Source organism: Scardinius erythrophthalmus (genome assembly GCF_964197995.2).
Source record: "Scardinius erythrophthalmus genome assembly, chromosome: 7".
Classification (NCBI taxonomy): domain Eukaryota; kingdom Metazoa; phylum Chordata; class Actinopteri; order Cypriniformes; family Leuciscidae; genus Scardinius; species Scardinius erythrophthalmus.
In genome coordinates, this window is record NC_138227.1 from 26,927,921 (window position 1) to 26,941,818 (window position 13,898).

General features: G+C 37.4%; 1 protein-coding gene across 2 annotated transcripts in view; it reads left to right on the top strand.

Annotated features, from left to right (window-relative positions):
- The window catches only part of aplp1 (amyloid beta (A4) precursor-like protein 1), a 60,547-nt gene that overhangs the window by 38,225 nt on the left and 8,424 nt on the right, over positions 1 to 13,898 (top strand). For both annotated transcript variants that reach the window (XM_081370339.1, XM_081370338.1), the window contains exons 3-9: positions 1,938 to 2,123; positions 5,617 to 5,746; positions 9,118 to 9,230; positions 9,557 to 9,753; positions 11,288 to 11,610; positions 11,909 to 12,036; positions 12,139 to 12,213. In XM_081370339.1, the coding sequence (XP_081226465.1) occupies positions 1,938 to 2,123; positions 5,617 to 5,746; positions 9,118 to 9,230; positions 9,557 to 9,753; positions 11,288 to 11,610; positions 11,909 to 12,036; positions 12,139 to 12,213 (1,152 nt within the window). The remainder of the gene's footprint in view (positions 1 to 1,937; positions 2,124 to 5,616; positions 5,747 to 9,117; positions 9,231 to 9,556; positions 9,754 to 11,287; positions 11,611 to 11,908; positions 12,037 to 12,138; positions 12,214 to 13,898) is intronic.

Below are 13,898 nucleotides of genomic sequence, written 5' to 3' on the forward strand. Positions count from 1 at the left end.
CTAAATTAAATATGACCTCAGCTATATATCTGATTTGATTTGATTTGATTTGATTTGGTTTGATTTGCTTTGGGATTATTAAATTGAGTTAAGTAATAACATTTTTGTCATTTTTACATTTTCTAAGAGGCTGTGGATTACATTGTCTGCTAAATATATATATATATATATATACAGTATATGTGTGGCTTGTCCCTACAGAAGACAAATGGCATGCATTTAATATATACAAACAACAGAAACAAACACTCGTTTGTTCCTCGTTGAAGAGAAGCGATTAGTCTGTACCGCCACTAAGCCTTAAACAGTGAAATGGGTAGATAGATACCGAGATGAAATGAAGCCTCTCCCCTGATTAGACTTTCTCTTCTCGCCTGATCCCTTGTTTCCTGCTCTGTGTTGCTGTACTCAAATGACCTAGTGGTCAATGAGCTTGTATTAACATCTGACTCCAGCACGGGGTTACTGTTTGCTCTGCATGCGTGACTGTCCCCGGGGCCCTTCCTCCAGGAGTGCTGAACAGATTTCAGATCAATACCTACATCCTTTGCCAAAGAGAAAGGGAGGATGTGAATGAACTAGAAACTGAGTGATGTGAGAGAGAGGGTCGAGTGTTCTCAATGGCGTACTCTTACTATGTCACGCAGTATGTATACTGTGTGTTTTTACACACCTGAATACTACATTTGCCTATAGTAGGCTTACTGTATCCCATAATGCAGTGCACTTTCAATTTTCAATAAGATGAATGATGCAGATTTTTTTTACGTAACTTTATTTTCCATGTGTAATCCAATTTTAATTCCACTGATATTGAATATACAGTTCAAAATGTTGCATACTGTGTTCTGTACAAATAATATTGTTTATGTATTGATAATTCATATTTTGTTTAATATAGTGTTTATTTTATTTATTAATGCTATTTATTTATTTAATATTTTTTATTTATGCATTAATATTTATTATTTATAGAATGTATTTATTTATTTTCTATTTATTTATTTATTTAAATGCTGTTTACATATACAGTGCAGTATACACAGTTTTCCATTCCCAACACAGCCGGAGATAATCAAGAAGGGAATGCGGGAAGTGCGCTATGTAGACAGAATAAATACCTATTCACAGAGAAAATGGCAGTTTGTTTTGATAATGTGCCTCTTCTACCTTTTTAAAGATAATCGTTCCCCCTTTGCCCTTTTGTATTCGTTAACATTTTTATTTTCGCTTGATGGGTGAGCAGACATATTTGCAACTAGTATCCAGTGATAAAAGCTGTTGCTGTGCACATCTGCAGCTCAGTGTCCTGTCATTGACTGTCCTACACGCACAGGTTTGATGGGAGATGGATAAGCTGCATTTAGGGTTATCAGCAGGTCTGACTTGCTGGGTCAATTTGAAATTCAATAATGAGGCTCCATGTTATATTTCCTCCTCGCTGTCAGGGAAGTGATAACAACTGTACTCACTCTTCTTCCCTGTCTCCGTGTCTCTCCTCGTCCTGTCCTTTCCTCTTTCCTATCGCTCTGAATTTTTGCTGGCCTCAAATATTTCTTATCGCTCTGTGGGTTTGCTGTAATAACAGGCAGCCAGGCTTAACTTGTTTTTATCAGGAATGTAGGCCACCCTGAACAATCTGAGTTCTCTCACTTTCTCAATACTATACAATTTATAAAGTTTGCATATCTTCTCTAGAAGATAAACGTGTTGTATACACGTTTCCTCTTGTGTTTGTCTACTATATTGTAATGTATTTGAATAGGTTGGCACTTGACTTGACTTCTTGCTTTGGTTAGTTACAAGGATGTTTGTGCAAGAAAGCCCCTGCAAGAACGTAATATATGTGTACAGCAAATGCAATGTTTTAATGTAGAATTCAGAGTCACTTTGACTTTGAATCAGCATAAAATTCAAAATCTCTCTCTCCTTCTCAGGCTCTGGCCATGACGGAAGTGAATGGACCGGTTAGCGGTCCTCGTGTGGCAGAACCTCAGATTGCCATGTTTTGTGGTCGTCAGCTTCTACACATGAACACTGAGAGTGGACAGTGGGAACCAGATCCTCAGGGACGACAGGGATGCTTCACCCAGCCCAGCAAGATCCTGTCATACTGCCAAGAGGTGCGATTCTATTCTGGTTTTGTTTTGTTTTGTTTTGTTTTGTTTTGTTTTGTTTTGTTTTGTTTTGTTTTGTTTTGTTTTGTTTTGTTTTGTTTTGTTTTGTTTTGTTTTGTTTTGTTTTGTTTTGTTTTGTTTTGTTTGGTTTGGTTTGGTTTGTTTTTGTTTTTTTTTGTTTTGTGTTCTCTCCTGTTTATTTAGTTTTTAGCTTTGTTTGCAGTATTTTTGTGCTCTGCTCTTTTTTACTTCATTGGTGCATTCTGTTCCACTTGCTTTTAGTTTGTGCTTTATTCTCTTTAATTTATTTTGTTTTGATATTTATTTACTACATTTTGTTTTGTGCTCTATTTTTTCCATTTTAGCCTAGTCTTTTCAAAAAGTTTATTTTCAATTTTGTTTTGTTTGTGCTCTATTCTCTTCTATTTGTTTTGTTTTGAGGTGTATTGTTCTGAGCTTTGTTTACAGTATTTGTTTTGTGCTCTATTCTATTTTAATCTAGTTTTTTTTATATTTGTATAGTCTATTTTTTTTTGTACTCTATTCTCTCCTATTTATTTTGTTTTGTGCTCTATTCTATTTTAATCTATTATTTTTTTATATTTGTAATATCTAAAACACAAAAAATATGTGCTCTATTCTCTCCTATTTATTTTGTTTTGAGGTTTATTGTTTATTTGCAGTTTTCTGCTCTATTTTAGTGAAAGCTTGTTTTGTTTTTTAATTTGATTTAATTTGATTCCATTCTATTTTTGTTTTGTTTGGATTCCATTTTGTTTTACTTTGTCTTTGTTTTGAGTTCCTGTTCTGTTCTATTACATTGCTGTTTTTTATCCAGTGGATCACTGTTATATGACGTATTATATTACGTCCTCTTCTACTTTTATTCTGTTCTTTTGAACTCATGTTAATTTCAGTCAAGCACAGAACATCAAACTCAGCGCACCAACATTAGCATGCACTGTGATTGGTTTAATTACTATGTGGACAAGCATCCTCAGACAAATCTCCACTCAAGCATATTCTCAAGGTGAACGCTGAGGGCAGCCTGCTCTAATATTAGCATTGTAAAACAAGACTAAAATGTGCAACGGCGTTTATGTGCATACACAGGGAACTCAATGCAAATCTCTCTCTAACTCTTCCCGTATTAAGTGTGCAGGATAATGGCCATATTTTTCACTATCAATCAGCAGTGGAGATTTATGATCTCCGTACGCCTCGGGCTCAAACATATTGTGCGGCTAATGTGACTGTATTCTCTGACTCCTAAGAGGATTGCAAGTTTTCGTTCCCTGTTGTCTCATCTAGAGGAATTAGGGATGAACAATGATGACTGGTTGTTTTCCTCGGTTTTTCATCAGTTTACAGCAGCGCTTCCGAACACACTTCCATGTCCCTTAAGGATATCAACATTGCAAAATAGCATTCCAATGCATCCCTGTAGATTTACAATGTTGTACAATGCCAACTTCCATTGCATTCTTGACGCATAACGAGATTGAAAAATTCCACGCTTTCCTGCATTCTTCTGGTCATTCGATATATCTCGATTGCCAAATACAGCAATGCGTCTCGCCAAATAAGATTTGGCGTATTTCATGGCTGAAATCAGCGCACAATACTCTAAGCCTGTATTATTGCGTGACAGCAATTCTGAAAATTGAGATGTCAGCCTGAAAAAAAAGCTGTTTTGTCTCTCTGTGCGCTTAAAGTGCCAGCAATGTCTGTCCAACCTTGTCTGAATCAACACACTGTCCCTATAGCTCCACAGTGTAAAATCACCTCGTTGTGCTCTAATCTGGGCTGAACCAGTCAACCAGTCATTCTGACTAATGGCTTTTAAAAGCATTATTGTGCCTGCATTCTAGCCTGGCACGAAGTGGCATATACATAAGCTAGCTGGCACGAGTGACATCAAAATGGAATGAAGAGGCCAAACAATATGTCATTCTCCTGGCTGGATGAGGTTTAGACTAGCAGTCTGCCAGTGGACTGCGGCCTCATTGCCAGAGTGTGTTTAGAACATAATAATCCCTTCCCATATGTCTGTAAGATTACACTCTCACTTGTTTCAGCCCAGTGCCAATGGTTTCGACGCATGCATATACCCAGGACAATACTCAATTTTCAAAGAAAATTTGCAAATATTACTCTACATCAATTCGAACAATATGTCATAATTAAGCAGTAATGGACTCAAGGTTATCCTGTGACTATATTTACAGCTAAAGGACGTTGAAATGCAGCACATTGTCTGCGCAAACCCTTTAGCCTATACCTCAGGTACAAAATATTTAAGACACATTTTCATTGTGTAAGCAAATTCATCCTTTCACTAGAATATCCTTGGTAAAAAAAATAAAAATAGGTAACTCGATGGATTTCCACATCCATTCTAATATATAGTGTGTGTGTGATTCTCTCTCTCTCTCTCTCTCTCTCTCTCTCTCTCTCTCTCTCTCTCTCTCTCTCTCTCTCTCTCTCTCGCTCTCTCTCTCTCTGAGAGAGAAAGAACAGAACACAGTGTGCGTATGAAATATGTTGAATATTTACTCACAACTTTCAAGTAAAAGGCCTTTTTTTTATCTGTGTAACTGACCTTGTCTTGTCAAATCTGATCTATATATAAAAATATATAGTGAAACAAACCTAATGTGACAGTTTACATAAGTATATTCCTGAATATACGTACATATCTATCCATTTTTCCCTCTTTTCCTATACTCCCTCCTATTTGATTCAGTTTATGATTTTAGTTTGAATCATAAATAAATCCTAATAATATACAGATGATTCAGTATGACTCAGTGCCCCTGCAAACATGTTTTGAAGGTGAGGCGTAATTGCTTTGGAAATTCGTGAATAATACGCAGTGAGTTTTCTGACGCCTCTTGCTGGACAAACACAGAATTTTTTTTCTTCCTTTATTAACTGTAAAGTGCTGCAGTCCTGACTCAGCGACTCCCTCTTGTGGTAAAATGAGAGGTTTTACATTAAACGGTAACCTTCAGCTAAAAAAACCAAACATTATTTATTTATCTGGCTTGCTATTAATTGCATCTGTGGTTTAGCTATATGGTAAAAAGACTCCCATGTGCAACTGCACTGAAAAAAGAGTGTTGTAGATACAATTTTCACTCAGAAAGTGGTAGTGAATTTCACAATAAATACAAAGAATTACAAAGAAATGGCATGAAATTTTAATGTAGAATGGGAAAAAAATCATCCTTTATAGTGTACATTTTCAGAAACAAGATCAGAAATAATTGATTATTTCACTGTGCAGTGATGAATTGTGGTCAAATGGCTTCCATGGATCCTTATCCGGAGTGGTTTTATTTGTTTTTGTCCCGTTCCTTCTCATCCCCTTGTTCTTATTATTTTCTGCATGCTAAATGTATTATTCCCCTGTCCTTCTTCCAACTGTTGTGATCCTGACTCCTGTCCCCTGCTCTTCCCTCACGTTTGTTTGTGTCTGTCGTTCGCCGTATGTCAGATGTATCCAGGACTGCAGATCTCCCATGTGGAAGAGGCCTCATCTCCAGCCACCATCCAGGGCTGGTGTAAGAAGGGCTTGGGTAAATGTCAGACCCGCCCCTTCATCGTCGTGCCCTACCGTTGTCTGGGTGAGTCACAAACACATCCTGAACAGTTTATAATCCCAGACATCCCATCAAGAATGCTGTAAAGACTAGATTTACACAGCATCATCATATGTAGTTTGATGTAAACCTCAATCAATAATGTGTTCATACACCTGTTTATGCGGTTAAATTCTTTGATGGAAATTAATTAAAGGAACAGTTCACCCAAAATAAAAATTCTGCTATCATTTACTCAGTTTATTTGGTGAACAATTATTTTAAAGTGCCCCTATTATCTTTTTCAGATATTACCTTTCATGCCATGTGTATTATGGCTATTTGTGAATGTAAAAAGTCTGGAAAGTTTAAAAGATCAAAGTCAGCGATAAATGTTATTGTCGACCTAAATAAAAGAACCGATTCTAAACTGACTGAAGCGAGTCGGCAGTAATTCAAGTCTTTTCTGCACGAGCCTACGTAGGTTTGGAACACATTTGCACAATTCCAACTTATGGTCTTCATTGGCTGCCCGTGAACAACATCTACTTTGACCCTCAAACACTTTAATTGTAGCTGAGGCCTGGAAGAGTTTAGTTTGTGTTGTCGGCATATTACGAAGATGCTATTTTCTGCTTTACGAAAGCAAATTAACTTTGCATGCACGTCCAAAAGACGAAGACTTGTGCTTGAATTGATATGGGAAAACCGACGTTATCGTTACTGTAGGTATCACTGTGTATCAAGCGCCGAGGAAGCCTCCGGAGCTGAAATTTTGTTTCCGCCACGCCCTGTAAGCAGTAGACAGACAACAAACTGGGCCATCTGACCAATCAGAGCAGAATAGACCAATCACAACAAACTGGGCCATCTGACCAATCAGAGCAGAATAGACCAATCACAACAAACTGGGCCATCTGACCAATCAGAGCAGAGTAGACCAATCACAACAGACTGGGACATCTGACCAATCAGAGCAGAGTAGACCAATCACAACAGACTGGGCCATCTGACCAATCAGAGCAGAATAGACCAATCACAACAAACTGGGCCATCTGACCAATCAGAGCAGAGTAGACCAATCACAACAGACTGGGACATCTGACCAATCAGAGCAGAGTAGACCAATTACAACAAACTGGGCCATCTGACCAATCAGAGCAGAATAGACCAATCACAACAAACTGGGCCATCTGACCAATCAGAGCAGAATAGACCAATCACAACAAACTGGGCCATCTGACCAATCAGAGCAGAGTAGACCAATCACAACAAACTGGGCCATCTGACCAATCAGAGCAGAGTAGACCAATCACAACAGACTGGGACATCTGACCAATCAGAGCAGAGTAGACCAATCACAACAAACTGGGCCATCTGACCAATCAGAGCAGAATAGACCAATCACAACAAACTGGGCCATCTGACCAATCAGAGCAGAGTAGACCAATCACAACAGACTGGGACATCTGACCAATCAGAGCAGAGTAGACCAATTACAACAAACTGGGCCATCTGACCAATCAGAGCAGAATAGACCAATCACAACAAACTGGGCCATCTGACCAATCAGAGCAGAATAGACCAATCACAACAAACTGGGCCATCTGACCAATCAGAGCAGAGTAGACCAATCACAACAAACTGGGCCATCTGACCAATCAGAGCAGAGTAGACCAATCACAACAGACTGGGACATCTGACCAATCAGAGCAGAGTAGACCAATCACAACAAACTGGGCCATCTGACCAATCAGAGCAGAATAGACCAATCACAACAGACTAGGACATCTGACCAATCAGAGCAGAGTAAACCAATGACAACAGACTGGGACATCTGACCAATCAGAGCAGAGTAGACCAATCACAACAGACTGGTACATCTGACCAATCAGAGCAGAGTAGACCAATTACAACAAACTGGGCCATCTGACCAATCAGAGCAGAATAGACAAATCACAACAGACTGGGACATCTGACCAATCAGAGCAGAGTAAACCAATGACAACAGACTGGGACATCTGACTAATCAGAGCAGAGTAGATTAATCACAACAAACTGGGACATCTGACCAATCAGAGCAGAGTAGACCAATCACAACAGACTGGGACATCTGACCAATCAGAGCAGAGTAAACAAATGACAACAGACTGGGACATCTGACCAATCAGAGCAGAGTAGATTAATCACAACAGACTGGGACATCTGACCAATCAGAGCAGAGTAGACCAATCACAACAAACTGGGCCATCTGACCAATCACAGCAGAGTAGACCAATCACAACTGCCTGGTACATCTGACCAATCAGAGCAGAGTAGACCAATCACAACAAACTGGGACATCTGACCAATCAGAGCAGAGTAAACCAATGACAACAGACTGGGACATCTGACCAATCAGAGCAGAGTAGATTAATCACAACAGACTGGGACATCTGACCAATCAGAGCAGAGTAGATTAATCACAACAGACTGGGACATCTGACCAATCAGAGCAGAATAGACCAATCACAACAGACTGGTCCATCTGACCAATCAGAGCAGAGTAGACCAATCACAACAGACTGGGACATGATCTGACCAATCAGAGCAGAATAGACCAATCACAACAGACTGGTCCATCTGACCAATCAGAGCAGAGTAGACTCTCAGAAAGGAGAGGTTTAGAGAGACAGAATCCTTTTTAAAACAATTTAAGACACTTTTAGAAAAGAGGTGATGCTGCAGTGTATATTATGAGAAAATTGAATGCATGTAAACCTATTGTAGGAAACCGTCAAAACAAAATTAGGAGCCTTTAAAATAGCATAATAGGGCACTTTAACAATGGCTTGATGTGTCAGTCTTCAGTATTACAGCATCGTTTGTAGTACACTGTACTCTGCAATGCCGTACAAATATGTTATATCACAACCAAAAATAAATAAATAAGTTATAAATCTGTTGGCTCAGTACTAATGTTGATGAATAAGTAATGCTTATGCAGCTGTTTGCCTTTGAGGAGCTTTTGTCCTTGGTTTCTGCTCACATACTGCACATATTTTAAGTTCCCACCTCTTATATTTGCAGCTCAGCTCAGCACAGTGCTTTTTTTTTTTGTCTCCAGTATTATCTAGCTGTTTTCTCATTCATTTGTCTTGGAATTTATTTATATATTCCAGTCATTATCATAAAAGTGGGGTGTTTTGATTTATTTAATTAGAAACACAGTAAAAACAGTCACAATTTAAAATATTTTCTATTTTAAAATATATTTTAAAAACTAATTTATTTGTGTGATCAATGTTAAAAACTTAATATTGCTTAATATTTTTGTGGAAACTGTATTTTTTTCTTGAACGCATGTTTTATTAATAATCTTTCTTTTTTTTAATGACTGTGGTTTTATTATGTTTCTCTCTTTTTCTGTCTCTCAGTGGGTGAGTATGTCAGCGATTCACTCTTGGTCCCGGATCGCTGCCGTTTCTTACACCAGGAGCAGATGGATTCTTGCGAGAGCTACGTGTACTGGCACAACATCGCCAAGGAGGTAAATAATAAAAGCTCACAAAATTACAACCCTTAAAAAGTATTGGAAGAGCTGGAATTCAACTCTAATAGCTTCACATCTTTAATGGTTAGTGTGATGCCTGTGAAATTGCAGTCGCCCGCTGTGATCTATGATCTTCTTTTTCTCATTTCCTCTCTGCATTATTACCAGTATCTCCTGGTGCTCCAGGTTTTTCCATTTGAGTTTTATAGGTCATTTCACCCTGACATGTACAAGCAATTACAAAAAGATAAAAAAAGAAGAAATAATGCACTTTTTTTTTAAAAGTACTGCTGCAGTCATTCATCTTTTGCCCTGATCATTAGGCCTGCACAGCTGACAGTCTGGAGCTGCATAGTTATGGGATGTTGTTGCCGTGCGGTGACCGTTTCCGTGGGGTGGAGTACGTCTGTTGCCCCGGCAGGGCAGGATCGAGCGGACGGGGCGAGACGGAGACTGCAGACACTGTACAAGGAGAAACAACACCCCTCGTCTCCATGGCTGGAGAAAAGGTCGTCACCAGGTAAAGAAGTTTTGTGGTCCGTTAATCATTGCTCATATCAACACGTTCATTTGGTTCTTCATTTTGAATTTATAGAGTGTCAAAACGCTTTATGTAAGAACCGTCCTTATTTTCACCACAACTGACTGTTAATCCGTTATTTGAATAATTAGCATCATATAAGACAATGTTTTGGGAGTGACAACAGCATTTAAATGCAGGTTTGAATCTCCTAAATCATCAGTTATCATTGACACTGATAACTAGAAGAATTTAACGATTCTGATTTCAATTCCCCTTCATGGTTCTGGTTCCTTAACAGCTCCATTTATGATTCTTTTAGGAATAACAATTAAGAAAATATAAATGCAATTCCAAATGATGAAATTGAGATTAATAACAATCCGTTAATTTAATTAATTGTTAATTTAAAACAATTCTTGCTAAACTTATCTTAACTCAACTAGACTCAATAGAGTCATTGGTTCAGAAATCAGACGACTGGTTGCAGTGAATTTTGATTCACTAAAAAAAACACCTAATAAGAGTCATCCATTCAGGAATCGGACTATGCTGGATGGGCTGAATGTTTTTGATCATTAAAAAGAACAGACTTGTATGAATCTTTCATCTGGGAAACAGACTATACTGGTTGTGCTGTATGTTTTATTCACTAAAAACTGTCAGCTCATAAGAATCATTCATGCAGGAATCAGACTATGCTGGATGGACTGAATGTTTTTGATCATTAAAAAGAACAGACTTGTAAAATTCTTTCATCTTGGAAACAGACTGCACTGGTTATGTTGTATGTTTTATTCACTAAAAACAGCCAGCTCATAAGAATCATTAATTCGGGAATCAGACTAGACTAATTACGCTGTATGTTTGATCCAGTGAAAAAAATAGACTCGTATGATGCTTTCCTTCAGAAATCAGACTACACTGTTTAAGCTGTATGTTTTTGATTCACTAAAAAGAACCAGCTCTTGTTTGGCAGTCAAACTTCACTGGTTGCACTGTATGTTTTTGATTAACTAAAATAATTGACTAAAGAATCAGACTACACTGGTAGTTGCACCGTATGTGTTTGTTTCACTAAAAGGAATCGCCTCTTAAGAGTCAATTGCTTTTTAGGAATCAGACTACACTAGTTGCAGTGTTTTTGAGTCATTAAAAAGAACAGACTAATATGAGTAATTCGTTTAAGAATCGGATTACACTGGGTTCCGTTTTCCAAAAGCATTGTAAGCCTAAGTTGATCGTAGAACTAATTGCCACCAATGGTCTCTATGATCAACTCAGGCTAACGATGCTTTTGGGAAACACAGCCCTGATTGTGCTGTATGTTGGATTCACTAAAAAGAATCAGCTCAGAAGAGTCGTTTGGGAAATAGACTACACTGGTTGCATTGTATGTTTGATTCACTAAAAAGAATCATCTCATAAGAGTCATTCCTTTGAGAATTTAGACTACACCGATTGCACCTGGACCTACAACTGACCGAATCTGTTAAAAAACCAACTAACTTTAAAATCCTTTCCGCTCGATCAGTGTGAAAACGACGCCCACTCCCAGTCCCTCCCCTGAGACGGACATCGAGGAAGACGACATGGAGGAAGAAGAGGAAGAGGTAGTGGAGGAAGAAGCTGAGGAGGAAGAGGATGAGGAGGTGGAGGAAGGGAATGAAGAAGAGGCAGCTGAGGAAGAGGAAGCCGAGGAGGAGGAAGCCGCCACAACAGTAAAGGACCAAGAAGAGTATGAGTATCCCATCGACTCTCATTTCCAGGGCCAAGACTACATGGACAACTTCTACTACGACAAGAACCTCCAGACTGCCAAAGCCTCCACCCAACCTCAAACGCAGATGGACAACCGTGAGTCTTACAACTGACATTTCATGTGTCAGGAGTCATAAATTGTCTCGTTCACACACACAGACATTCAGCAGATGTTAAACAGGATGCATAAGGTTAAATGTCATTGCATTTTTAATGCTTCCTCTTTAATCCCTCTCATATACAGTGATGCTGAAGATTTAAAGTGAACACACTGCTCGTACTGAGACTACTTTAGTTTCACTGAGCTGTAGTGATCCTTCTTTCCCTCTTTAATAGATTCATTGATTGAATAATCCCTGATTGGTACTTAAGTCTCTTTCTCTCCTGTCGGTAGTGCCCACTCCTCGTCCTACAGATGGCGTGGATGTTTACTTCGAGATGCCGGGAGACGACAGTGAACATGCCAACTTCCTGCGTGCCAAGATGGACCTGGAGGAAAGGCGAATGAAACGCATTAATGAGGTGAGGGAGGCATGACTTTTTAGGTATGAGTATAAGTCTTTATGTGACCCAGAAGAGTGTGTAAGAAGGAATGGAATCATGTGACTTTATTTGTGTATCCAGATCATGAAGGAGTGGGCAGAGGCAGATAACCAGTCAAAGGACCTGCCTAAGTCAGACCGCCAGGCACTGAATGAGGTAAAATAAACACAATAATTACTGTTTCAGTCATGCTTTTACACTACCGTTCAAAAGTTTGGGGTCAGTAAGATGTTTCTGTTTGAAAGAAATTAATACTTGAATTGATGAAAATGACAGTAAAGACATTTAGAATGTTACTAAAGATTTCGATTGAAAATAAAGACTGTTCTTTTGAGCTTTCTGTTTATCAAAGAATCATGAACAAAAATGTATCACGGTTTCCACAAAAATATTGAGCAGCACAATTGTTTTCAACATTGATAATAATGAAAAATGTTTCTTGAGCAACAAATCATATTAGAATGATTTCTGAAGGATCATGTGACACTGAAGACTGGAGTAATGATGCTTAAAATTCAGCTTTGACAACATTGCAATAAGTTACATTTTTCAAAATATATTAAAATAGAAAACAGTTCTTTAAAATTATAATAATAATTCATAACATTACCATTTTAACTGTAATTTGATCAACTAATGCTTGGTGAGCACAAGATACTTATTTCAAAAACATAAAAAACAACATTTATCAACCCAAAACTTACGATAGTGTGCATGTGTTAAACGGGTCATATTCTACACTTTTGAGAATTTTTTTAAATTATTATTCTTGAAACAAAAACACTCATAATTTAGTTTCTCCTGACTATTTAATGACTGACTCTTAGTTTAAACAGGCTCTTTGTCCTACTGTTCCAATGACCTTTGCTATGACTGGATGACCGCACCGCATTGGCATATTTCACAATGTCGTTCATCAGGGTGGGTCATACGGAGCCCTGCACATGACATGTGGACAATATATATATATATATATATATATATATATATATATATATATATATATATATATATATATATATATATACACTACCGGAATATAACACTATGTGAATATAACAGTAAAGTGTAATTTATTCCTGTGACCAAAGCTGAATTTTCAGCATCATTACTCCAGTCTTCAGTGTCACATGATCCTTCAGAAATCATTCTAATATGATGATTTGATGCTCAAGAAACATTTATGGTTATTATCAATGTTGAAAACAGTTTTTTACATTTTTATTTCATGATGCTATGATGATTAGAAAGTTCAAAAGAACAGCATTTATCTGAAATCTAAAGCTTTTGTAACATTAAACACTACCCTTCAAAAGTTTGGGGTCAGTAAGAATTTTAATTTTATTTTGGGGGGAAAGAAATAAAATAAATCAATACTTTTATTCATCAAGGATGAGTTAAACTGATCAAAAGTTACAGTAAAGACATGTATAATGTTAGAAAATATTCTATTTTAAATAAATGCTGTTCTTTTGAACTTTCTATTCATCAAATAATTTTGAAAATAAATTGTACACAACTGTTTTCAACATTGAAAATAATAATGAATGTTTTTTGAGCATCAAATCATCATATTAGTATGATTTCTGAAGGATCATGTGAGTAATGATACTGAAAATTCAGCTTTCATCTGAGGAACAAATTACATTTTAAAATATATTAAAATAGAAAACAGTCATTTTAAATTGTCATAATATTTCACAATAATACAGTTTTTTTAAATTGTTTTTTTTTTTTTTATCAAATAAATGCAGCCTTGGTGAGCAGAAGAGACTTCTATTAAAAACATTAAAATCTTACCGATCTAAAACTTTTGACCAGTAGTGTATATCGTGGCAACG